Consider the following 24,894-nt stretch of genomic DNA (forward strand, 5'->3'; position numbering starts at 1 on the left):
TTTTTCCTGATATATTAGGTATGTAAATTATAAGAGAAGGACGTATTTAAAATTGACAATCATGACAAATATATTATATTCTATTATGATCAAAGATTTTATTTAGTTCTGAAATAACATTTTTTTTATCGAATACTTGTCGAAATAAATTATTCTTGAAGTATCTAATATTTTATTTATACGAAATATTTGAATATGTTGATTGGCTCTATAATAGTATAATTTTCAGATCTCCAAAAATTCTCTATCCTATCAATCAAAAATTTTGTTGTATCACATATGAAATATTAATCTTAGAAATATATTATTATATCTACTTCTCTCTCCCCCCCTCCCCCTTCTTTTCTCCAAAATCTTCCAAGACGAAGAAGCCGTAATGAATTATTTAATATTAATACGTACCTTCTTTTCCATTATATCGAATGTCTAAAAGTATCCTGTTTAATAAATTCGGATTCTCGATTTTTCATTCTACATTCTCAAGTCTGTCCTTCCTCTTTCCTTTCTTTCCTTGTCGTGAACATCCCGGAACATGATTTTCCATACCGAACAGGCACGATCGCGACTTCCACGGGAACTTTCGACTCTCCTCGATCTCCACAACGCTTTCGGCATACGTCCGCAAAACTCAATGAAATTGCAAAATAATATACTACACGAGAGAGCGTTGCTACATGCTGCACACTCGCGAGACTCGAATCGTAGCAATGGCGGTCGCCGCGGTTGCGCGCGTACATAAACGTAGTGAAGTTAGCCGAGGTGATGCGCGAACCCTCGATCTGAAAATTTGAAACGATCGTTACTGTCGTAATATTTCCATCTCGTGGTGATATTTTATATCACGCGTGTATCAAATTGTAAAAAGGCAAATCGACAACCGATAGTCTATATCTTACATAACATATTATAACGAATTCGAGTTACGAAACACAGCAAATAATGATGATTACGAGAAATGTAATGGTATGATGATTACGAGAAATGTAATGGTATGATGATTACGAGATGCATTGAATAGATTTAGACAACACAAAATTCAAAATCGAAATGTAAGGCTTTTTTAAGACATTATTTTCAGACGTTTTCTGAATATCTTTCATAAAAAGCCTTCTTTTTTATTTTTATTTAATTTATATGATGGAACATATTTTCATCCACTGCTTGTATCGGTATACCGTGAAATTTTGGCTTCCGACTTCGATTAATTTTGATTAATATTTTGTTCATACAAAAAATTTGTTTTGATTGGCTATGGAATAGAAAATATTTGGAGTCGAGAATTTTTTGCCTTGATCAATCAGCGCATTCAAAAAGCGCATTTCTTATATGAAATGAAACAACAACCTTGAATGACTTATTAAAATCAATGTCAGGGAACATATAATAAAATTGTTCAGATCCGGATTTCGATTAGAATTGTTTAATTATTTCCTACATTTTTATTATGTTTAAAAAAATAAAATAAGTCCGAATGAAATCCATCTCATTGTTTTATTAGTCTAAATGAAATTATTTTTATAAAAATATGTCACATGGAAAAAAATATTAAATTAGAAATGATGAACTATATGATTAAATTTTGCTACATGCAATTCTGTTGATTGAATTAATCGCTGATTAATTGAAATAATCGGAGTCGATCCAAAATACATGATTACGATACTCAAAGTTACGCGAAAAAAATCACCCAATTCCTTCAAATGGTGACGAAAAGATTTGTGGTGTCTCGGAAAATAGATCTGATATTGAAGAAGAAAGGAGTGTGATCTTTCTTTTTTCATCTGCAATTATTCTCATCGCGAATCTTGTTACTGATTATCCGAGAGAGAAATCGTGCGAAAAGCACCGACATACAAAGCGATGAGCGAGAAGCTGAATGATAATCATTGAAGTACACAGCGGTGTGACTAATTGGTTAAAGAGAGTCTCTTTCTAAACTCGTGATATCGCGGCTTCAACCGTAAGAGAGGAAGAGATCTTACTAACGCGAATCGATTTGAAACGAGTGCAAGTGACCTTTCACGGGAGTCCGAGTTACCTGTCATAGATTTCACCGATACGGAAGTAACATTTGGACCTGTCTGTTTAACTTGCGTATCTCGCAGGTTTTTCTGTGCTTGAAATAGCACAAGAGTTTCACGTTTTCACGTTTTGAAGACGAAATCCACATATAAAATTTTTCATATAAGAACATATATAAATATATATAATTATATATATTTATATATATTCTTATATATTTTTTTAAAGATACAACTATGCGACAAACGCAACAGAGAGGAAGATTACAAATTATTTAAAAATTTTATTTTAATATTCATTTCGACCAATGAAGACTCAACTTTAACCTCGCTTTAAATTATCTTTTTTTATCTTTTTTTTTTTTTTCAAAGAATTAGAAAAAGGATAGAGTACAGAGTTAAACTGAAATTAATATATATCGATAGAAATGAATACCTGCCGGTTGAATTAATCGCCGATTACATTAATAAGAGGTTTGACCAAAGTTAAAATGAGAAAGATTTATCATTAGACATTACGAGGAGAAAGAGTCGGTACAAAAAGTTCACAGCTATGAGAAGCGCGAGCCTATTTGCGACGACCAATGACGGCGCGAGGCCGCGACAACTTTCGACTCGTTCGGATAATGTTGGCAGCGCCGGGTAACCTCGTTTCCGCGTGTCTAGCGCCTATTGTGACAGCTGTCATAGAGAAAGAGTTATGCTGGTGAGCTGTGTTCGTGCCAGTCGCGTGTAAACAACCCTTTTGCTGCGACCGTTTTGCAAAGCGGCCTCGACTTTTCGTGCGCCTCGTCCGAATCGACTCGCGACCGAATCGTTTTAATTCTCGACATCTCGAGCGACAACACACACGGTGAAGGATGACAATGGGCGATGAGACCCCGGTTACATCACTGGTTCTTCCCGTCATATTAAGGCCAATATTAACCAAGGTATGTCGGCCACGGCAATCCTTTTCCTGAATAATATTCCTATTTGTTAATGTGACATCTCGATTTAGTGATAAACAGCTACTGGTTGAGTATAAAGGATTGACCTCTCTCTCTCTTTCTCTGATGAGAAAAATTCTCTTATGAGAAAAATTTAAACGTGATTTTGTATATATATATATATATATATATATATCTTTTTATTGAATTTGCATCTCGAGACAAAGAACTCTTGGATGTTTATCAGATCGTTAAACTTTTACAGTTGGAAAGGCAAAATGTGATGGCAGCACAGACTCTACGAGCGGCTCTCTCAAAAGCGGAGAGTTCGCATCCTGGAATTACTTATGACTTGATCATGGGTATAATACGTAGAGCAGAGTTGAATCTTGACATGAACGAAAGTGTCTTACGGTTGCAGGGCGCTGCTTCTGATTATGATGGTATCTTTATATATCTTTATATAAATATCTTTTTATAAAAATTGTAATTACCTGCATTTAACATTAATGACACTTATACTACTTCTAATTGCATCTGATTTAATTTATCAACTCAAGATTTGAAATATAATGATACATTTGATGCATGATAATACATTTGATATAATAATACATTTTATTTCTGATTGCAGTTGTGGAGTACCGTTCAGCACGTTCAGAAGATGCATTTCAAGAATTGAATCGTAAATCAACCTCCTTGAAAAGAATACTTAGCAGGATTCCTGATGAGATAACAGACAGAAAGACCTTTTTAGAAACAATCAAGTTTGTATCTATATAAATATTTAGTATCTATAATCTTACCCGATAATATAATATCTAAAACCAGGAAAATGTATGTCTTATGATTTAATTTTAGAGATTGTGTTGTCTGGGTATATATGTAGAGTATTCTATATCTCTCTCAATTATTATTCTTCCTTTCAGAGAAATTGCCAGTGCAATAAAGAAACTCTTAGATGCTGTAAATGAGGTTACCGCATTTATACCTGGTTCAGCTGGTAAACAAGCTTTAGATCAACGTAAGAGAGAATTCGTGAAATATAGTAAAAGATTCAGCAATACATTAAAGGAATACTTCAAAGAAGGACAGTAAGTATATAAATTATCCAAAAATGACCAATTAAAACAAAATTAATATGCGGCAAAATTAAAAAATTTAATTAATTAATTCACATTATCGAATTTATCGAATAATACATATTTTTTCAACTACTGAAAGTCTTCTGTGCTAAGAACTTGAATTAGTTCTGTAGAATTAAAAGAATATTTGAATCTAAAAGATTTTCAATAACAAATGTTCTGCTGACCATCTATATTTTTATCCCAAAATAATGAAATATATATTTTTTGTAGAGCAAACGCAGTATTTGTGAGCGCACTGTACCTGATACACCAAACAAATATGATTATGCTCACAGTAAAGGACAAATGTGAGTAAAGAATTTTCAATGAATTTCCAGCGTTGTATGTAATAATATCACGAGAGTCAGATAAACCATAAATATTGCATAACATCCTAATCTCACATATATTCTATTATACAAGCAGTGATAAAACCTATGAATATTCGATATAAAGGATTTAACATCATTACGTTCTCGTTAACCGATTGCACTATAGTTTTTGTTATATATATAGATATATATAAAATAAAGATGTTGGGGTATATTATTCCAAATTATATATATTTATACTTTTATTTTGTGCCAACTCAAATGTCATATTAATCGTCAATTCTCATTGTAATGGTCAATAATAATATATAAGAAAATGTTCTGATGTGAACAATTTTATTGTTCATAAAAATAATATATCATATATATGCATTTTCTCTTATCTTTTTGTAACTCTAAAGAGTAAAATATTAGTAAAACATATATGTCTTAAAGTAACATTAAAATTTGTAATATATATTTAAATATGTACAAGAGTGAAAAATACATCTGGAAATTGAATTTTATTCCTTTTAAACAATTTCTGTAAAAGTGTGTTTATACTCTTTAGAATAAAATAAAGGCGGAATGGTGGAAGACATAATGGGAGGAATTATTCCTCCAAATATACAAGAAATAAAAATTACTTTATTGATAACAAATGTACACAAATTTGTCGTATTTCCTATATGGAAAATTGTGAATGGCTTGCCTATCTACATCCTCATCACATTAACAATGACGATGAATAACAGTAAGAATTAATGGTAATTATCATAATGAACATGTTACTGCAAAATGTACAAAACTTCAAGCCCGCTTGCTGTCGGAGAATACACGTACGATGCAACCAACACCGCTTATGTTAAATACTTTTTCATGCCAAAGTAATAAATGACTACTGCTACCTTCCGTTGGAATTTCGAAACCTCGGTAAATATACTTCATTAGAACATCTACTAAGTCACGATCTAATTGTGCTAAGCAATCGTCCATTTGATTTGATTTTATACTTAGAAGCACTTTTTGTGTTAAGTTTCGAGCACTGTCCTGCAAATAGATAAAAATACATTTTATATAGTTTCATATGTCTAGTAAAACAAATATAAGTTGTTTAATAGAGATCATTGTAAGTTAGAGAGATTCACACTAGCCCAATCAAACTTCATGTAATGTTCATGTAAACTGTATGTTCTATATCGACTCTATATTTAAATTTGCAAGCGGTTCTCCTAGAATTATACATAAATTATAAAATTATGTAAAAAAAATCGCAAAGCAATTTTTATTTATAAATAAAAAGTATTATGATCTTTAAAACGTTTGAAATTCTTCCAAATCCATATCAAAACTAACAGTGTTTCATGAATAATCATAATATAATTTTCAGAATCGCGATGCTATTTCGCGCTTAGCAAATCGCAAAATCCGCACATTTGTGACAAAATCGCCGTCATGTATTTTAGAGGTTACCTTGACTTGCTGATTCTTACACTCCAACGGTGCAGATTTTAATACTGATATCAGCGCCTCCGCGTTCTTACCCTTGATTAAATGTTAAGGAAAATCGCCTAGAGATAAAACGGCTGAAAAGCAACGGCTCTAAAGAACGAGTTTTCCAAAAGGATATTGGCTAAGAAGTGTCAAAATCTCTGTCTCGTCCGGACCGGTGAGCGCACCTACGCCGCCGTCAGCATCCTCCTCTTTGAAATTGTTGTCGCTATACTGGTCCACATCAATCTTGCGGAACGCGGATGCCGAGGTGTCCTTCTTGCCGTCGTTCCTTGACATCTCGGCTGCGTGCTCGAACGTTTCCTTGCGTTCACGCCCGGCTTATCGAACAGCGACGATGTCTTACTCACGTACGTTCGGAAACGGGTCGCGCCCCGCCATCTTATCTCATTATTTCTTTCTCTCTCTCTCTCTCTCTCTCTCTCTCTCTCTCTTCCTTCTCATTTATTCTTTATCCTTTTTTTATTTCTCACGATTATTTCTATTAATATAGATTAACTTTAATCTTAATTTAACTGGCTTTTTATTTTTTAAAATTTTAATATTCACTTTTATTCAATACATTAATTCAGTCTTGACTTAAATTACTCTTTATCCTTTAATTTATCTAATTTTATCTAATTTTTAGAGTTAAAAAAAAATAAACACAAGTTACTGAGATTACATTGACGAGATTGAGAGATAAAGTCTATTCTTTTTTAGATTCTTTTTCTTGCATGATTTATATTTTCTCTTTTTCTCTCCACGTAGAAGAAAGAAAGAGAAAAAATGAACGATGCAAGAAGTTCGATCAAAAAGAATAAACCTAAAGTTTATTCATACAAATTCACGTATCAATATGAACAAAGTCACCGCGGAAAAGCAACCAATCATTCGATACAGAATTTCATCCTTTGCATTATGCGACGTAGGATTGGTCAGTTTGATTTTGTAGAATTCGGCTAAATAAATTTTTGCATAGATCGTGAAGTTCTATCGAAAAGTTCAAATCGAAATTTTCAATATTACGATCGAGGATCATTTTCATATCGACTGATGCGCTCTAATCACTCGTATGACGTACGTTGCTTTTATCGCTCTCGATCGTCCGAGGAACAAGTATTTTACTGCGAAATCAATCAGAACTCGATGAATATTACGACATTGTTGAAATAAATATGGGTAATTGGTTGTTCGCAGGTTTGTGTCAAATTCCTGCAATTTATTTTCTTCTCAGTTCATTTAAAAAAAAATCTGAAATATTTTACACGTGTCGACACTATTAAAATTTGATCTCGATTAATGCAATTTATGCAACATAACGACAGTAATCAACATTAATATTGAATTATCAAAGCTTATCAAGGTCAAGATAAATTCAAATGTAAAGCTACAAATTGAATATTCACGCGAATGCGCATTTATGATCCCACTGCCCCTCTAATCCTCGTTACAGGCCTTTCGTTTTTTCTCCCTCCACCCCTCGGCCGTACTATAAAGTACTCGATATAGAGCGAAGAGGAGTCACATCTTTCTCTCTTGCTGCGTTATATACGCTCGCGATTTTTACGGAATTGTTACACAGTTGCGCAAATTTGTTCCAGGCCGTCCAAAAAGGCGACAGGACATGACGAGCCCAGTCGTGATCGCAGCTACAGCTAAGCACACGGCGACGGTAGGATATCAAATCATCTTGCGGGCGTAGCGGCGGTTTTTGGTTATACCACTAGCGGTATCAATGCAATTCTAATTCAATCATAAGTGAATTACGTTCGTAATACGAGATATTATATTCTCGTTGCGCTTTTTTTCCATCTTCGATGCAGATTGTTTTTGTCGCCGATTTCTTTTCTTTTCCCTCGGTTATTGTACGTTCCCCGCGAGACAATTGTCATCTCGGTGAGAATGATCAATCGCAGCTTCCCTAGTATAATAAAACGCTACCGTCGATCTTCCATACCGTTTAAGATCGTTTTCCACTGAAAGTGACTTATTTTATTGGCGAGTTCAAAAAATCTAAAATCTGATATTTAGAAAAAAATATCTGAATAAGGTCAATATATCTTATTTTGTATTAAGAAACGTTTTCTTAATATTTTATGTCTGTTTTCAGTTAATATTTTTCCACGGCTTGGGTGACACGGGGTGAGTTCATATTTTAGCATATAAATGCAGTCTGTAACATTTTGCTGTAAAATGATAGATATTAATACATGTTGTATTTATATATGTTTCAGGCATGGCTGGGCCAGTTCTATGGGTGCAGTACGGTCTCCTCATGTCAAAGTTATTTGCCCTACTGCGTATGTTATCAATATCTTTAGATATTCTATAATTGAAACTAAATTGATAATTGTTAATGGTATTTTAATATATGATTTATTGATTGTTTTAGGCCCACAATGCCGGTAACATTTAATGCAGGGTTCAGAATGCCTTCCTGGTAATTTTATGACGGACATATGGATATCTAATTTTCAATAGAAATTATTGCAAAATGATATTTATGCAAAATTATTAATATATTCTGCAAATCTAGGTTTGATCTACGTTCTTTGGACTCCAGTGGTCCAGAAGATGAAGAAGGTATACGTAAGGCTGCTGAAACAGTTCACTCATTAATAGCAGAGGAGGTTGCGGCTGGGATACCAACTACACGCATTGTTCTTGGAGGATTCAGTCAAGGTGGAGCACTAGCTATGTACAGTGCTCTTACATTCCCAGAACCTCTAGCTGGCATTGTAGCTTTATCCGCATGGCTTCCTCTACATCAAAAATTTCCAGCAGTGAGTATTGCATACATAAATATTTAGCAGAATAATTATAATACCAAATTTTTATTCAGGAAGCAATAGGTAATAGAAATACTCCATTGCTGCAATGTCACGGTGACTGCGATCCGATTGTGCCATATAGATGGGGTCAAATGACCGCATCTCTTTTAAAACAGTTTATGACACAGACAGAATTCAAAACGTACCGAGGAATGATGCATACATCTTCCGAAGAGGTAAGAAAACTCTTAGAAAAAAATTTTATCAAATCTTTCATGTTCTGAAGAAAATCACAATGTCTATCTTTTATTATTTTTACAGGAAATGCGAGACATAAAGAAATTCATTGAAAAGGTTCTGAAGCCGTAATAGATTGAATTGAACGTGCATCGATATTTTATCGGCTACGTCAAGCATCTACTTGTACATTATATTGAAATGATTCCAATTTTGCGATTATTTAGTTTTAGTAAATTATACGAACTCTTTAAAAAGGAGTTAAGTAGGAAAATCTTCCAAGATATTGAGATGCAGTGCTATATAGGAAAAAATACATTTTTTAGAAGAATATATTTATTTACAATCTTTATATAATTTGTATCTGTGTATCCAAACTTTTCGATATTTTAATGTATCAAAGCATTTCATATAGCGATACTACAAATTAATTCGTACAGTTCTCAATTCTTCTTTAGTATATATCTATAAATTGGTATTTCTCGTTTCTTCTAATCTTTAATGTCTCTACGAGTATATATACATATACGTATAAATATACATATATTTATACATATGTATATACAAATATGTATATACAAATATTAACCCATATTATATTTATTTGCAAAGTTATATTGGTGTAGCGATATATTGTTCAAAAATAACACAAAGTGATGTTTATTCGTTTTTGTGATTTAAGTCTGCGACAATAGTAAATTTACAAGTAAATTTATGTCAAAGATACTGTTAAAATACTATTAAGTTATGCTAAATGAAGAGCTTTCTGCAGTTCTTCCATTGACAAAACTTCCAATCTTTTTGCGCCTACATTGCGTTTCGGATAATTCTTGTTTAACTAACAAACAAAAACGTCCATGAAGCACTTAAGTAATTCGCGCGTTCGAGCAGCTACGAACCTTTTAAAATTTCTATTTCATTTAGACCCGCGCTATAACATAAAATGTTGCCGCTAATGAATCACTTGTAGCGGATATTGTCTAGAAGACAGTGACACGGCCATGTAATCTGTGATTACGCATTATACTGTCGAAATCCACCAGTCCATCACTTAGTAACAGTATAACATGGATCAGGGTTTCCTAAACTCTTCTACATCTGATTTCATGTGGATCCTTTGAGGAGAAATATACGAATTCTTTAAGAATAATACAATTATACGATTCACAAACATGCACAGCTTTATTAAAAATGCACGAAGTAATATTACCTTTCTATAACACATTCTCAGTTATCTCTACATAATAATAAAAAAAATCGTTCTAAAAATAAAATACTAGTCTTTATGTACTTCAAGTTTGGGAAATCCTGTGATACTGTATATCATGAAAAAACAGTAGGCACAGTATTAATATTGTAAAATTATATTAAAATGTATATATAAAATTACATGACACTCTGGGCTGATTTTATTATTATTGAGTATTAATATATTATCCAGTAGACAAATGATGAGTAAAAAAAGAACAATAAACTCCAAGTATTTTTCAAGCGTTTTCTTTACAAATACATTTTGTAGCTAGCAACAGATAGGACATTTAGCTCATAAGTTATATAACAACTTTTGCCAGTATGAATAAAACGTAAACAAGATAAATTTTTATTGATTGCATAAGTAGTTTTATTACTGATATCTGAATGTAATGTCCAAAGTACATTTTCAATAATTGTTTCGGCGATATGAGTAAGTATTTTTCTTTTTTCAAAGTTATGTCGGACGATCTGTAATCCACGGCATCATATTAAAAACCTATTAGTAATAATTTATAAAATATATCAATCGATATTTTAGAAAATTATCGATAATTATTTATTTATGAAGTATATAAGTGTTTGATTTTCTCTTTTATTATATTATTATTTTTAACAAAGGAATAAATCGTGACAAAACGAGGTTATACGAGAGCAAATCTTTGAATTTGCTAATATGACATATGCAAATTCATTTATTTTGAGTACTTTAAACAATGGAATTCAAAAAGTGGTGCTTAATAAACCGGCGAAAAAGAATGCGCTTTCGTCTCAAGTAAATATATATTTATACATTATTATACATTACATGTATATACATAATGTAATATAAAAATGTAAATAACCATATGTTGAATTTCTGTTTACTTGTCACAGATGTGTAAGGAATTGATAACACTTCTAAATGAATCTGTCGCGAACAACGATGTATTAATATTTGTATTAACAGCAAATGGAGATTTTTTTAGCAGTGGCAATGATATAACTGCCTCAATGCAAAATAGTGCGATTGCTATTGATACAATCAAGTAAGCGCAATGAAAGCTAAGTTTTCGGATATTTATAATTTTTAAAATCGATAAATATTTTGCAGAGAATTAATCGATACTATAATTACATACCCAAAACTTTTAATAGCTGTTGTAAATGGACCAGCGTTAGGAATAGCAACTACAATATTGGGAATTTTTGATATAGTTTATGCTTCAGATAAGGTATTTTAAATTAGGTTCAATAATTTTTCAATGGTTTTAATATATTATATAAATTATAGGCATATTTTTATACACCCTTTAGTGCTTTGGGTCTTGTTGCCGAAGGATGTTCTTCATATACGTTCCCAAAATTATTGGGACATTCTAAAGTATGTTTCATTAAAAAATATGTGTAAATGATCATTAAGATTTATATTTAGATTATTCATTTTATAATCATAAAAGATTTCAATATATAGATTTCGATATTATGCCACCTCATATTAAAAATATGTATTTATGTGTATTTAGGCTGGAGACATGTTATATTTGGGATATAAGATGAGTGCTCAAGAAGCTAAACAACATGGCTTTGTCAGCGAAGTATATAATCATGATTCTCTTGAAGAAGTATGGAATTATTTGAACAAGATAGCTACACTTTCTCCAGAGGTATTACTTAATGTTTTTCGAGAGATTTCGCGAAATTAATTTCTTTCTTCATACATTTACATAGCTAAACCAGTATCATAATAATAAACCTGATTAATTTTAGTCAATATTGGCGACTAAACGATTGATGCGTAAATGGAATAAGGAGATATTATTAAAAGTTAATGAGGAAGAAATAAACGAAGTGATAAAACGATTTGAGTCTAATGACTTATATGAAAGGACGTTGAATTTCTTATCACGGAAAAATAAGCTTTAAAATAACAACATGAAATATTTTATATTATTTTTTAAATAAATTACAGATATTGACATTTGATATGTATTTTAAAATGTATATAAAATGTTTATGAAATGTATGTATAATGGAATATATTTTTAAATATCACAATGTATGATTATATAATTCTTTATTACTTAATCAATTTATTGCATTGTAGAATTTTTAAATATAAATGTTATATTATCTTTTGCCTCTGTTAACATAATGTCCTATAAATTAAAATATAGATTTTGAATCTTTAACCATTAGTTACCATTATCAAATTACAAACAACTTATTACCTGTAAAATGTCAGATGGAATAGGTTGCTTATAATGTTGCCAATCTTGAAGCTGATTTATAGTTAAATTTTTATGAGATTTGTTATACAGCATAAATTGACAATCGCGCGTCTCATTACTTTTCAATTTTTTCTCATTACTTTTCACTTCTTTCAATTTTTCCAAAGATTCATTACTGTCGAAACAAGAACAATTCATCAAATCATGTGTTAATGAGATTGTATCATTTGCCAATGTAAATAAATTCTGAAAATGAAAAATATTCTCAGTTTTCGTAATCATTAAAATATTTCTATTAAAAAATACCTTTAGTTCTTCAGCTGATAATTTTAGAGATCCAAGATGATTCAAATCCATCACAGTCTCACTCAGATTAGCTTTGCTAATTTGTCTTTGATATATCTTTTCTTCTATTGTACCTGTAGTCAATAATCTACAAATTTTTGATCATACAGTCATGTTTTTCCATTAAATAGTATATTTTTATAATTTTTATGATATTTATACAAACCTATAGATATAAACATCTCTCTTCTGCCCATCTCTCCAAATCCTTGACATTGCTTGTATATCAGATGCAGGATTCCAATCAGAATCAAATAATACAAGTCTAGATGCTCCAGGTAAATTCAGACCAACACCACCCGCCTTTGCACTTAACAAAAGAACTCCTGCAATTTTTATATTTTTCAATAATAAATTAATTTTTATTTATAAAATAGACTATAATTTTTGTAAAACTTACTGCTATTATCAGTTCGTGTATTAAATTTTTCAGTAATTTTTGATCGTGCAGAACTTGAAGTAGCGCCGTCTAATCTTAAGAATTTTAATCTTTCTATATTGCATATAGTCTCAAGAAGATCAAGCGTTTGTGTGTAATAAGAGACTAACACTAACTTTTCATCAGTCTTTTTCAAATTTCTCATTAGTATCTGTAGAATTGTGACTTTTCCGCAATACTTGGTAAAATTTTCGTCATATTTCATCTGTGGTATACATGACGTCTTTAACAAAGCATTATATAATGTGTTTTCTTTATTATTTAAGAACAGGTTTGGATGATTACAAATTTTTTTTAAAGCGGTAATGATAGTCAAATGTATATTACTTTTGTCTTCTATACAAATTTTGTTGAACCAAACATCAGTCACAAGAGAATACAAATCTTTTTGCTTGTCAGATAAAGAACAGAATAAGACTATTTCATATTTATGCGGCAGATATTTATTTATCGTTCTTTGTGTACGGCGCAAAATAAAAGATTTGGTGCGTTCGTATAATTCCGTAGATCTTTGTGTTCCCAAACTGACAACATCATCATTAGCATAAGGGCACTGAGAAGCGACAATAGGATTCTCATAATAATTCTTGTATTCAGCAGAAGTGCCAAGTATGCCAGGATTAACTAAATCGATCAGCACATAAAATTCCTTCAGATCATTCTGTATAGGAGTGCCCGTTAAGATAATTCGTTTTTTACAATTAATCTCACGTAACAGCTACAAAATATGTAAAATATATACTTTTTTATGCATTTATATTTATGTGAGAATTAGTAATGTAAATTAGAGAAATAATTACTTTTGCTGCTTTTACATTGCTATTTTTCAATCTATGGCCTTCATCGCACACAATCAAATCGAAAGCGATTTCATCAATCTCTATATGACATTTGATGAACATTTCATAACTAATAATCATTACTGAATTCCTCGGATATTTGATAAAATCCTTGGGTCTATTTTTTCCATTCACAATATAAAGAAATATCCTATGGGAACCCAACCATTTCACAAATTCTTTTTCCCAGTTGCTGCACAAGCTACTAGGTGTTATTATTAACACACGTTTCACAATCGGTCTTCCATATGGGCCTTTTTTCAACATCGTCCAAATTAACGTAATGCATTGTAAAGTTTTACCGAGGCCCATTTCATCGGCCAAAATTGCACCAAAGTGATCTGGCACTTTTAATCCCATTAAGCATTCATAAAGAAACACTATTCCATAACGCTGATGTTCTCGAAGCTTTGTCACTAAACAAGAATCCACTGAGACTTCATGCTCCTCTTGACTTATCAATTCAGCAGAATTCAAATAAGGCATCACTAAAGGCTCGGTATTCAATGCTAATTTTTTAGTATAAATATTCAATTTATTTAAATAAATAAATTTAATCAATTAATATAATTAATTTTTACTTATTATAAATTTGTAAGACCTTTTGCAGATGATTGCAACGACGTAAATGCTTGTGCAATAGATACTTTAACTTTCTTTCTTGATTCCTCTACCATTTTCTCGATATTATTTTCTGGTACATATTGTTCTTGGGATAACTGATTTATAATCTAAAAATAGGTTTATTAAATTTTTTCATATGTACTGTATAAATAAATATTAGTTCACACTCTTACCTCTATTTGTTTGTTTCCTATAATTAATTTAAAGCCTTCTGCTACAGTGCTTGAATTGATTATAGTTCTTCCCATAATGTTACCATCCAAGTCCTATTATATCAATTGTTAATTCAAATTAGAAAATTGACAATTGATGTAATAGTTACCTTAAGAATTCCGCTTTTTCCAGTAACTTCTAGCAAACCATCGCCATCCCATGTTTTGTGCTTCTTCGAAGATATTTTGCCATACATCACATTGAATATACTACATTAAGAATAAACTACATTGAAAATATACTACATTATTTATTTATTAAGAGATCAAATTCAATCTTCTAATATTATTTTTAAAATAATTACGTTTTTATCTTTGTTTCAGGTAAATTGGTTGATTTTTCTTCCTTGTATAGTTCAGCATTGTTATCTTCTTTTGCAAGTCTAGTAAATGTTTTAAAATTTTTTTGTAGTGGTTCTTCTATTGCTTCGGAATTTTTGTCTAATATAAACAAATCTTGCATCTGATCTATAATCTAAAATTAACTTTGCTATATTTTCTGTAGATAATATGTAAATAAATATTAATGCAAATTCTCACTTCAATTTGTTTGTTTCCTATAATTAATTTAGAACCTTTCATCACGTTATTAGGATTAATTGTAATTTTTCCTATAATATTGTCATCCAAATCCTATAAAATATATAAAAAACATTTTTCTTCATTCATTTCAGAGACAATCTCTGAGACTATTTAATGATTTATTAATCAAAATATTTAATAATTAAAATTTTATAGTGAATGTCTGGAGTCACCTTAAGAATCGCACTCTTGCCAATTATTTCTAAGAAACCATCATCATCCCACATTTTATGTTTCTTTGAAGATACTTTACCATATATCACATTGAATATGCTGTATTAATATTTATTAATAATGAAAAAGATTAAATTCAATATTCTAATATTATTTTTAAAATTAAATTTAATTTAATTTAATTAAAATAGTTACGTTTTTATTTTTGTCTCAGGTGAACTAGTTGATTCTTTTTTCTCGTACAATTCAGTATTGTCATCTTTTGATACAAATCTAGTAGATGATTTGAATTTTTTTTGTAGTGGTTCCTCTATTATTTCTTTAGAATTTTTTTCTAATATAGGTAAATCTTGCAACATTTGATCTACAATCTAAAATTAACTTTGCCATATTTTTTACAGACAGTATATAAATAAATATTAATGTAAATATTAATGTCTTACTTCAATTTGTTTATTTCCTATAATTAACTTAGAGCCTTCTGTTACATTGCTGAAATTGATCATAGTTCTTCCCATGGTATTGCCATCTAAATCCTATATAAAAAACATTTTTCTTCATTCATGTTATAAATAATTTTTAGGGCTATTTAATCATTTATTAATGAGAACATCTAATAATTAATTTAATAAATTTAATAATAAATTTATAATAAATATGTCTTAATCACCTTAAGAATTGCATTCTTTCCAATTATCTCTAAAAAACCATCTCCGTCCCATGTTTTGTGTTTTTTCGAAGTTATTTTGCCATATACTACATTAAAAGTACTAGAAGAGATATTTATTTGTAGCAAGTAAAATCGATATTTTGTTTTTATTGTTAAAATACTTACATTTTTGCTGTCGTTTCGGACAAGTCAGCAGATGTATTTTGGCATACTGAAACACTGGCTTCTCGTTTTCTCGATAAATCGATTTCCACCTGAAAATTATTGTGTCCGATCTCACTTTCTTGAGTTGCCTTCTCGAACAATTTCAAAATTTGTGAGTTACTTCGAAAAGGCTTGCTCACCAATTCACTTGTTACTTTTTCCTGACACTTAGATATCTCATTTTTGCTTGTCTCTGACTGAACGATTAAAGGGGATACGAACCCTTTCACAGATCTGTTTCGATACATGAATAAATCAAAATCTTTTTTTTTTCTTAAAAGTTTTTGAAAGTAGAATTTATGGTCAATATCAAACGGAGTGAAATGAAATCAACACGTCCAGCAAATCCAATGAAACTCGACAACCGAGATTCACTCGAAGGCGCGAAACTGAATGAACCAAATCTCGAATTCGGCGTCATGGTGGTTGATCAATATTACCAACAAAATACGAAAACCGTTCTTTTTAGCTAAACGTTTTGCACGCTTTGTCTTTCTTTTTTTTTCTTTCCATTGGAGAAAAGAAGAGAAAAGGTAAACTATACAAGTTCAGCTAAAAAGAACAGGTTTTCCAATTTATTGGTAATTCTCGAAAGTTGGCAAAATGTTGAGAAAAACTAGATGAAGACTAGATTGGTAAAACTAGATGGGTACCAGATGGGAAAAACTAGATGGGACGTAGATGGGAGAAACTATATGCGGGCTAAATGGGAAAAACTAGCTAGTTGTTAGATGGGAGAAACCAGGTGATGGGAAAAAGTAGCTAGTGACTGGCTGGTAACAATTATTTAGTGGCTTTGCTTCGCATAAATCTAAGCAGCGGTACCCCGATCTTTTATGGGTAGAGTTTACAATTGGTGTGCAAGGTAATTCAAAAACTATTCATCCGATTAAGTTTTGCCTGTGCACACATTTCGTTAAATACTTTCCTGATAAATTGAGCCTCTATTTGTGAGAGCTATATAAGAAAAACTATGTGGGGGCTAGATGGAAAAAATTAAATGGGGGCTATATAGAAAAAACTATGTGGGGGCTAGATGAGGAAAACTAGTTGGGGGCTATATGGGAAAAACTATGTGGGGGCTATATGGGAAAAACTATGTGGGGACTATATGGGAAAAACTATGTGAGGGCTATATGGGAAAAACTATGTGGGGGCTATATGGGAAAAACTATGTGGGGACTATATGGGAAAAACTATGTGAAGGCTAGATGGGAAAAATTAAATGGGGGATAGGTTGGAAAACCTATGTGGAAACTAGATGGAAAAAACTATTTGGGGGCTAGATGGGAAAAACTATGTGGGTGCTAGATGAGAAAAACTAGGTGGGGCCTAGATGACACTCATGAAACAAAAATTTGAATCTGACTTGTCAATTCTGATTCTATCAAATACGATTTACCGAGAGGATGTAAATAAGTAAGATGTAATATGTAAATCAATACTTCAAATATTAAAAAAACTCCTCACTTATTTATTTTCAATAATAGATAGGAATTAAATAACAACTAAGTGAATTACAGTTTTTTAACATCGCATATATTTCTAATTTAATGTTACAAGCTACACAATAATAAATGATTAATAATTATCTGCTAAATTGCCGATTGTCTTGTTTACATTTGCCTACTTGACGAAACGTCTTCGTGCGCTTCATTTGTTTTGCTGAATTTGGATCATTTATGTTTTTGAAATGTCCATAACCGCCTCCACCAAGCCTTTTTCGTGGTCGTGAAGCTTTACTGATTCCCACTTCTATAATGAGCAATTGGAATTAAATAAAAAATTGCTATTTAATTAATTAACACATATATACATTTTTATTATGATATATAATAACTCTTTATGTTGAATCAAAAGAATTCTTACTCAAATCTACTGCTGGCGGTACAGTGAATCCAAATGATTTGGCGACTTTTGCTAGGTCTAAGGTCTCTATATCAAAGACTTGTTTCAGATGATGAGAATCATATGCTCTGACATAATTCTTAAATGCTTCTTTCGCTGATTGGTGTAAAAAGTAATTTTTCGAAATCAACTTTTCAAGCTAAAAAAAAAAAACAAAATAATATTTAATATCGTTTCTAAAATATGCAAAGATATTGGTTAAATGAGTAAAAATTAAATAGTTTTGATTTCTCTATTAAAATGCAGTGACATGAAGATGTTTCAATATTTTTCCAAGCTTCTTACTTTCAACTTATTCAAAAATTTCATATAAAAATTGAGGGAGAGAACAAACTAAAAGAAAAATTATATATATTATGTATGTATATATATATATATATATATACTTGTAATTGTATATCGGAGATTTTATTCCAAGAAAACTCGTATTCATTCACGGGGACACGAGCTATCTTGAGATAACGAAGAAAACCAAGTTCTTCCGGTCGCAATATCAATAAAGCATGACCACTGCTACCTTCTCCGCGAGCAGTCCGACCTACACGATGGATATATTCCTAAAAGTTGTATAATTCAGTATTACAAATTTGTATCTCTCAATTGTAAATTTATATTGACTTTCTGTTATTTTAGTGGCAATAAGGCAAAATTTTGAGAATGTTTACCTTTGGATCATCCGGTGGATCATACTGCACGATCCAATCAACATCCGGTATATCTAAACCTCTCGCGGCCACATCAGTGCAAAGTAAAATTCCGGAAGAAGCATTACAAAACTGATAGAATGTCGTAGTTCTTTTCGCCTGTTTTTGTTTACCCTGTCAACAAGAATACAAATATCAAATCAGAAGAAAATCTTGTAATTACTAATAGTGTCGAAAAGTCTGTCTAATAACTTACATGAATACTCAGAACTGGTAAATCGATATAGTTCAAGAGTTCGTGATGATATTTAACGGACATGCAAGAACTGAAGAAAACCATTATTTTTTTCTGCTTGTTTTTTTTTAGGAATGTGAATAAAAGTAAAAATCTTTTTTCGCTTGGACATACTACGTAGCCTTGTTGTAAGCCCTCTACAGTCGCCATTTCCTTATCGTCATCGACTCCTACATATATAGGCTCCTTTTTTAAAGCCAATGTTGTTATCGTCGCTACTTTTTGTGTTTGTGTCGCACTGAAGAGCATAGTCTGCCGACGTTCTGCAACAATAATTCATATAATAATAGAAAGAAATATAATTTGATTTTAATATTCTTATTTCGAGATATCTAACTAACTAGGAAGGATGTTAATAATTTGCTTCAACTCTTCTTCATAACCAATATCCAGAATACGGTCGGCTTCATCGATAATCAAACACTGGAGATTCTTGTATAAGAAATCCGGTGTGTTTTGCAAATGATCTAATAATCGTCCTGGTGTTGCTACGATAATATTAATTCCTTTTGCAAGCTTTTGCGCTTCAATTTGCCTATTGGCACCGCCCATCAGCAGACCATACGTGTGATAATGATATTTCATCAATTCTTTCAAGACTCCAAAAGTTTGCATAGATAGTTCTCTTGTGGGGGACATAATAATACATCCAGCACCTGAAATATCAATCTATTAGATCTTATTTCTCTTGATTTTATGTAGAGCATCAGAATATAAAAATGATATACCATTACGTGGCATAAACTTTAATTTATAAATTAATTCAACAGCAGGAATTAGAAATGCTAAAGTTTTGCCAGATCCAGTTTTGGCAGCACCAACTAAATCTCTGCCTTCTAGAAGAGGAGGAATAGCTTTTGCTTGTATCTCTGTCATATTTGTAAAACCCATATCTTTTATTGCTTTCAGAGTATTTTCACATACTTTCTCACTTAATACTGAGAAACTTGTATCATTCGTCACTTCAAAACCTATAGCTGTTCCAGGTACTAAATGAAATATATGTCAATACATTATTAGATTGCATATCACACACAATATTAGAATTATATTAAAAATACTTACAATTTTCAGTAACCACCGAATTTTTTATTATCTCTGACTTTTCATTTTCTTCAGATATTTTAACTTTTCTTTTTTCTAAAATGGAGAAATACATTGTTATTATTATATAATAAAAATCAAGATAACAATAATTAACATAGCTAATATTATTAACTTTTCAAACAGGTCATATGAAATATTACTATTTGTAATAAAAAAATATCTAGATAAAATATCTAGATTTTAAAAATATATATTAAAATAAATTAAATGTATTAAAATAAATTATTACTTTCTGGAGGAACGTCTTCTGTAAACTGCTGATTTATATCAGTTATCTTCTCCGATTCAATCGCATCTATAAGAAATAAATTTTACTTAAGATATAAAAGGATATATGTTAAAAAATTTTTAAAATCATTAATTTTAATAATTTATAATTATTTTTTCAAATAATTATCAATTATTTGTTAAAAGTAATGATTTAATTAATGTTCTCTTAAAGACAACAATCAGCAAATTTCCAAAAAATATATTTTCATCTTAAATCTAACCTCGAAGATTAGCACGCTCGCTTTCTTTCTGTTCTTCTAGACGTTTTAACACAGTCAATTTCGTCTTTTCCCGTTTCTTGATCTTTCGCATCAACACTTTCTCAGGTACAGACATTTCTTCGAGTTGTAATATAAGTTCTAGTATTATGTTAAAAATTATTCGGCAAAATTCAAGCGCGAAAGAATCAAAGACTTCATGTAACAAACACACGTGGTCGAGTACAACCTGAAGTATAAAGCAATAATGATGGCGCCACAGTATGCATGGATGGATAGACGTTTGAAAAAGCAAAGCTCTCATTGGATATCGCTCATCGCTCGTCGCTCGTTGCGTTCAGTGTGGGAGAGCCCTAAATCATAAACATCATTTGTCTTTGTTTAACATTCGATAGACAACAGAGTAAAATTAATTTTAAGAGCGTTACGAGCATCAAATGGAACGTATCTTTCAGAGATTGGACATGCAAGCTGCAGTCGCTGGATGGCGCATGCATCGATTGCATTTTTCTATGCATTTCAAGTTGCATTCCTAACGGACATAGGTTCGCTTCAAACGTCACTGCGTAACATCATTAGGTAGACAGTTCGATTTTATTTTATGTAATATCGCGCGAAATTTACGCGCTATGTGAAATCTCCGAATTTCTTCAAAATATTCCGAGACATTTATTGCCCGAGACAAAGCAAGGCAAGGCAAGATATTATCGTCTCAAGTGGCGGAGAGAGGTTAAGTTTACCTGTCGCTCGAGGATACTTGCAGGATATAAATATGTCAGATAAGGAGATAACCGATGAGATTCAGGTGATATCCGAGAGACTTCAAGCCGCTACGACCATCGAACCAGCACAGTACAATAATGCACAGTCACAACAACAGCAGAAGGGCAAGGGTTCGCAGAAAACCAATAATAATAATAGTGCGGCACGTCAATCCTCAGATAGCAAAAAGGCAGTCGCTATCACTACAACCACGACCACTACCACGACGACTACCACAGATGATTATATCTTCTTGAGGAACGTACCCGAACTTAATCTACCTGAGAAAATTCTATTTGTCATCGATACAGTGAGAGAACAGCAGTGCACTCCCTTCAAATTAGGCACAGGTGCGACATATCCGCCGCTGTTCATGATAAAGCGTGTGGTGGAAAACTTTATTGGCGCCAAGTCTACAATACAGCCTGGAGTACATGAGTACGCATTGATGAGCCTAGACTCTCGTGGCTCTTCCTGGCTCTGTGATTACACCAGCAACACCAAGATCGTCCTTAATTATCTGGAAGGTATCGTAGAGGATGTGCTGGACGAGGAACAGAAAACCTACGATTTGGGGCTGCTGTTTGAGGCAATACAGATGCAGATAGCAACGCCAGCGAGAAGTCAACCGACATTCACTTCGCGCGTTATTCTAATATATGGACGATCAAACTCCGTCCCGAAATTCCACACTGGACAGACGTATCTGGAAACTCTAACAGAGAATCCATACTTCTTCCTGGATGTGTTGTTTGCTCACGAGCCGCCCAGCGATGACAACATGTGTGAGGCAGTATACGCCGAAATCGCAGCTCTAGACACAACGAGTTTTTCTTATATCTTCGAGGTAGGCAGAAATGCTGCCAAGATACATGATAATATGGCGAAACTACTGGCGCATCCTTTGCAGCGACCACCACAAAAGGACGCTTCATATACTCTTTACTCAATGACAGCCAATCAAGAAGTGCATACTAATGTATAGTGCCGTGTACGTTTGTTAGCAGGCAACTTATTCTGGTGGAAAGATTCGCGTATTTTCCGCCGAATCAAATCTGCTTTGTTAACGCGGTATAATTCGAAAGCGATATCGTATTTGCTCGGACCAGTAGCATCTTTTAAACGATTTTATTTATGTTTATTAGAAAAGATGTAGTAAAAAAACTTTATATAATACTTTATTATATATTGTTCAAACGCGGTCAAATAAATAAAATTATTTTTATATAGATTTATACAAGATAGTCTGTCCTGCGCAAGGAAATCAAACGCATGTTAGCAAATCAATCATGTAAAAACTGCAATTGTTCCTTAATGAATGTCATTTTGAAGTGTTAGGAGACTAATACATAAAATTTCATTTTGAAATGTATTCTATTATTTTTTTCTCTTTTATAATAACATTATTTTTGTTAACTCTTATGCTATGTATTATTACAATTCATTAATACTTTTTATATTTGTATTGTACTTTACATATAATTTATATCGCATTATGTCATTGATTAATTAGACTTCAAAGCTTCATGATGCTTTGCTACTAAATGGGCAGATAGTTTGATTTTTCGGGTAAAAGTACGTTCGCAAATTTGACAGCGGAATGATTTTATTCCAAGATGTATTTGTTGATGCCTGACGAGATTAGACGATGTCGCAAACTTTCGTTCACATTTATTACACGCGTAAGGTTGCTCGCCGGTGTGCTTCCTCCTATGTTTGTTGAGATCCCCTGCGTGATTGAATTCCTTCTGACAGAACTCGCATGTCAATTGTTTCTTTTTTATATCTTCTACATTTTCGGGAACTTGTACGGAATTATTGATATTAGTCTCGTATTTTGTATCAATAGATGCGATATTTCTTTTAACTTTAATATCAGCTTCTGTGGATTTATGACCATGAATTTGAAAATTTTCGTCGACTTGCAACTTTTTCATTACGTTTAAATTGCTGGTACTTTGATAATCCATTGAACTCTCGGTATGACCTTTTTTAACAGTTATCCGTTCGAGAGGTAAATCGGGAAAACTCATTCTGAGAATATCTTGGAGTTTAATAATGCAAGGAGAACAAACTGTGTTCAAAACCTAAGTACAGACAAAGATAGAATATTAAAATTGTAAAAATCTATTAATATAAGATATGATAAGATAAAGGAGCATACACTTAATTGTCCATCGATTTTTCTAAATGCGTAATACACTTCATTTAGTGTAAGATATTTTTTATGGTTTCTAGAGATAAATACAATGTGATATGATTTATGTTATCTTGGAAGTATTACATAACAAAAATATAATACAATGAATGTTATAAAAATATGACAGTTCAATAAATTTCTCTATTACACAATTTTATACGTTATAACATTTATTTTTATTCTAAAAGATGGATAGATTTAATGAAAATCTTTTCAAAGACTAATACAAAAATAATCGACTTTGCTCTATTTCACTTTGTTTAGCATATATGTTTGAGTAATTTAAACATTTAAACATTTTTTTCTTAAAACATAATTTATAATAAATAATTTTATATTACAAATATAAATTATTACAAATAATATTATAGTATTCATATTTTTGTAATTATTGTCCATTTAAATATGATACAAAAAATTTTTTAAATTTCTAAACTCTATGGAATTGATATATTTAAAGAGCAATTAAAAGCAAGTATGCTTCTCGCTGACAGTTTATTGTACAATTGGGCTTACCACAAGTCTCAAATTCGATTTTTGTAGGAGTATGTGTGCTTCCTCGTCGCTTCCGAATACCGGTACGATGTGTCTCTTGTAGCAGAAATGACAACGTCCTCGGGCATCGTATGACATACTCTCAAATATTACTGTTGAATATGTGTCCCTAAAAGAGTCGGAAAACGGAAGGAAAATTAAATAAGAAAGGAACTGCACATTATCCGTTGCCAATATGTCTGGATAATAATAATCAAATGATGGGCTTTCCTGATAAAAACAGACGACACACCGTGCAATGATGGCATAGCGGAAACTCATCGGGGAATACCCGAGTGCTGTACCAGGCAAGCCTTCGTTAATGCGTATAAATATATATAGATACATGTATGCTGCGGAGAACGGTCTCAATAAAAAGAGATAAGCATAATAAGAAATATTTTTACGAGTGTAATAAATATCGTGACACTGTATCAGAACTCGATCGTATGTGAAAGTTTATTTCGGGATATTCTTTGAACCGTCTTTTGGATTCTGAGGCTCGAGTTTAAATAG

General features: G+C 31.7%; 8 protein-coding genes and 2 long non-coding RNA genes across 14 annotated transcripts in view; 5 read left to right on the forward strand and 5 right to left on the reverse strand.

The window, feature by feature from the left end:
* Positions 1 to 2,539, reverse strand: part of LOC148938177 (uncharacterized) — a 138,015-nt gene extending 135,476 nt beyond the window's left edge. The window contains exons 1-2 of the long non-coding RNA XR_016141163.1: positions 2,458 to 2,539; positions 403 to 779 (exon numbers count right to left, since the gene is read on the reverse strand). This is a non-coding gene — a long non-coding RNA (uncharacterized LOC148938177). The remainder of the gene's footprint in view (positions 1 to 402; positions 780 to 2,457) is intronic.
* Positions 2,540 to 2,642: 103 nt separating this feature from the next.
* Ccm3 (programmed cell death protein 10 Ccm3) lies at positions 2,643 to 4,929 on the forward strand. Its single transcript, XM_011647024.3, has 5 exons — positions 2,643 to 2,953; positions 3,216 to 3,393; positions 3,585 to 3,717; positions 3,880 to 4,044; positions 4,309 to 4,929. The coding sequence occupies exons 1-5, from the start codon at positions 2,882 to 2,884 to the stop codon at positions 4,391 to 4,393; spliced, it is 633 nt and encodes a 210-aa protein (XP_011645326.1). The 5' UTR covers positions 2,643 to 2,881; the 3' UTR covers positions 4,394 to 4,929.
* An 87-nt stretch (positions 4,930 to 5,016) lies between these two features.
* Positions 5,017 to 6,302, reverse strand: Arpc5 (Actin-related protein 2/3 complex, subunit 5). The gene is made up of 3 exons (XM_011647025.3): positions 6,019 to 6,302; positions 5,862 to 5,934; positions 5,017 to 5,438 (listed from the first exon to the last, which is right to left on the reverse strand). The coding sequence occupies exons 1-3, from the start codon at positions 6,177 to 6,179 to the stop codon at positions 5,199 to 5,201; spliced, it is 474 nt and encodes a 157-aa protein (XP_011645327.1). The 5' UTR covers positions 6,180 to 6,302; the 3' UTR covers positions 5,017 to 5,198.
* A 1,041-nt stretch (positions 6,303 to 7,343) lies between these two features.
* On the forward strand, positions 7,344 to 9,247 carry Apt1 (Acyl-protein thioesterase 1). Of its 2 annotated transcripts, none has more exons than XM_011647026.3 (7): positions 7,344 to 7,554; positions 7,993 to 8,024; positions 8,117 to 8,182; positions 8,275 to 8,322; positions 8,419 to 8,665; positions 8,725 to 8,889; positions 8,975 to 9,247. In XM_011647026.3, the coding sequence occupies exons 1-7, from the start codon at positions 7,507 to 7,509 to the stop codon at positions 9,020 to 9,022; spliced, it is 654 nt and encodes a 217-aa protein (XP_011645328.1). In that variant the 5' UTR covers positions 7,344 to 7,506; the 3' UTR covers positions 9,023 to 9,247. The 2 variants fall into 2 exon arrangements, with proteins under 2 accessions (XP_011645328.1, XP_088940212.1); XM_089084086.1 differs by lacking the exon at positions 7,344 to 7,554 and adding an exon at positions 7,690 to 7,806.
* Positions 9,248 to 10,781: 1,534 nt separating this feature from the next.
* Positions 10,782 to 12,178, forward strand: LOC105432289 (enoyl-CoA delta isomerase 2). Its single transcript, XM_089084081.1, has 6 exons — positions 10,782 to 10,916; positions 11,018 to 11,169; positions 11,235 to 11,355; positions 11,415 to 11,504; positions 11,647 to 11,787; positions 11,891 to 12,178. Exons 1-6 carry the CDS (start codon positions 10,818 to 10,820, stop codon positions 12,044 to 12,046), a joined length of 759 nt encoding a protein of 252 aa, XP_088940207.1. The 5' UTR covers positions 10,782 to 10,817; the 3' UTR covers positions 12,047 to 12,178.
* Positions 12,049 to 17,009, reverse strand: LOC105432287 (DNA repair and recombination protein RAD54B). Of its 2 annotated transcripts, XM_089083913.1 has the most exons (17): positions 16,581 to 17,009; positions 16,402 to 16,490; positions 16,237 to 16,336; positions 16,010 to 16,102; positions 15,762 to 15,937; positions 15,566 to 15,665; positions 15,351 to 15,443; positions 15,116 to 15,285; positions 14,921 to 15,020; positions 14,772 to 14,864; positions 14,576 to 14,705; positions 13,936 to 14,483; positions 13,097 to 13,853; positions 12,863 to 13,022; positions 12,658 to 12,784; positions 12,352 to 12,597; positions 12,049 to 12,279 (listed from the first exon to the last, which is right to left on the reverse strand). In XM_089083913.1, the coding sequence occupies exons 1-17, from the start codon at positions 16,686 to 16,688 to the stop codon at positions 12,214 to 12,216; spliced, it is 3,156 nt and encodes a 1,051-aa protein (XP_088940039.1). In that variant the 5' UTR covers positions 16,689 to 17,009; the 3' UTR covers positions 12,049 to 12,213. The 2 variants fall into 2 exon arrangements, with proteins under 2 accessions (XP_088940039.1, XP_088940037.1); XM_089083911.1 differs by having other exon boundaries at positions 16,402 to 17,009.
* A 159-nt stretch (positions 17,010 to 17,168) lies between these two features.
* LOC148938179 (uncharacterized) lies at positions 17,169 to 19,396 on the forward strand. Its single transcript, XR_016141167.1, has 2 exons — positions 17,169 to 17,305; positions 18,982 to 19,396. It is a non-coding gene; the product is annotated as an uncharacterized LOC148938179 (long non-coding RNA).
* LOC105432290 (putative ATP-dependent RNA helicase pitchoune) lies at positions 17,958 to 21,131 on the reverse strand. Of its 2 annotated transcripts, XM_089083975.1 has the most exons (10): positions 20,886 to 21,130; positions 20,624 to 20,689; positions 20,353 to 20,427; positions 20,016 to 20,276; positions 19,629 to 19,943; positions 19,249 to 19,550; positions 19,014 to 19,166; positions 18,735 to 18,905; positions 18,310 to 18,487; positions 17,958 to 18,195 (listed from the first exon to the last, which is right to left on the reverse strand). In XM_089083975.1, exons 1-10 carry the CDS (start codon positions 20,998 to 21,000, stop codon positions 18,029 to 18,031), a joined length of 1,803 nt encoding a protein of 600 aa, XP_088940101.1. In that variant the 5' UTR covers positions 21,001 to 21,130; the 3' UTR covers positions 17,958 to 18,028. The 2 variants fall into 2 exon arrangements, with proteins under 2 accessions (XP_088940101.1, XP_088940103.1); XM_089083977.1 differs by lacking the exons at positions 17,958 to 18,195; positions 18,310 to 18,487 and adding an exon at positions 18,511 to 18,681 and having other exon boundaries at positions 20,886 to 21,131.
* A 98-nt stretch (positions 21,132 to 21,229) lies between these two features.
* On the forward strand, positions 21,230 to 23,996 carry LOC105432292 (BRISC and BRCA1-A complex member 1). The gene has a single exon (XM_011647033.3). The coding sequence runs from the start codon at positions 21,655 to 21,657 to the stop codon at positions 22,627 to 22,629; it is 975 nt and encodes a 324-aa protein (XP_011645335.1). The 5' UTR covers positions 21,230 to 21,654; the 3' UTR covers positions 22,630 to 23,996.
* LOC105432293 (uncharacterized) lies at positions 23,000 to 24,665 on the reverse strand. 2 transcript variants are annotated; one of them, XM_011647034.3, is made up of 3 exons: positions 24,632 to 24,665; positions 24,361 to 24,508; positions 23,000 to 23,731 (listed from the first exon to the last, which is right to left on the reverse strand). In XM_011647034.3, exons 1-3 carry the CDS (start codon positions 24,658 to 24,660, stop codon positions 23,150 to 23,152), a joined length of 759 nt encoding a protein of 252 aa, XP_011645336.2. In that variant the 5' UTR covers positions 24,661 to 24,665; the 3' UTR covers positions 23,000 to 23,149. The 2 variants fall into 2 exon arrangements, with proteins under 2 accessions (XP_011645336.2, XP_025075412.2); XM_025219627.2 differs by having other exon boundaries at positions 24,361 to 24,665.
* Positions 24,666 to 24,894: the final 229 nt, after the last annotated feature.

Source organism: Pogonomyrmex barbatus, unplaced genomic scaffold (assembly GCF_055798465.1).
Source record: "Pogonomyrmex barbatus isolate J1 unplaced genomic scaffold, ASM5579846v1 scaffold1, whole genome shotgun sequence".
Taxonomy (NCBI): Eukaryota; Metazoa; Arthropoda; class Insecta; order Hymenoptera; family Formicidae; genus Pogonomyrmex; species Pogonomyrmex barbatus.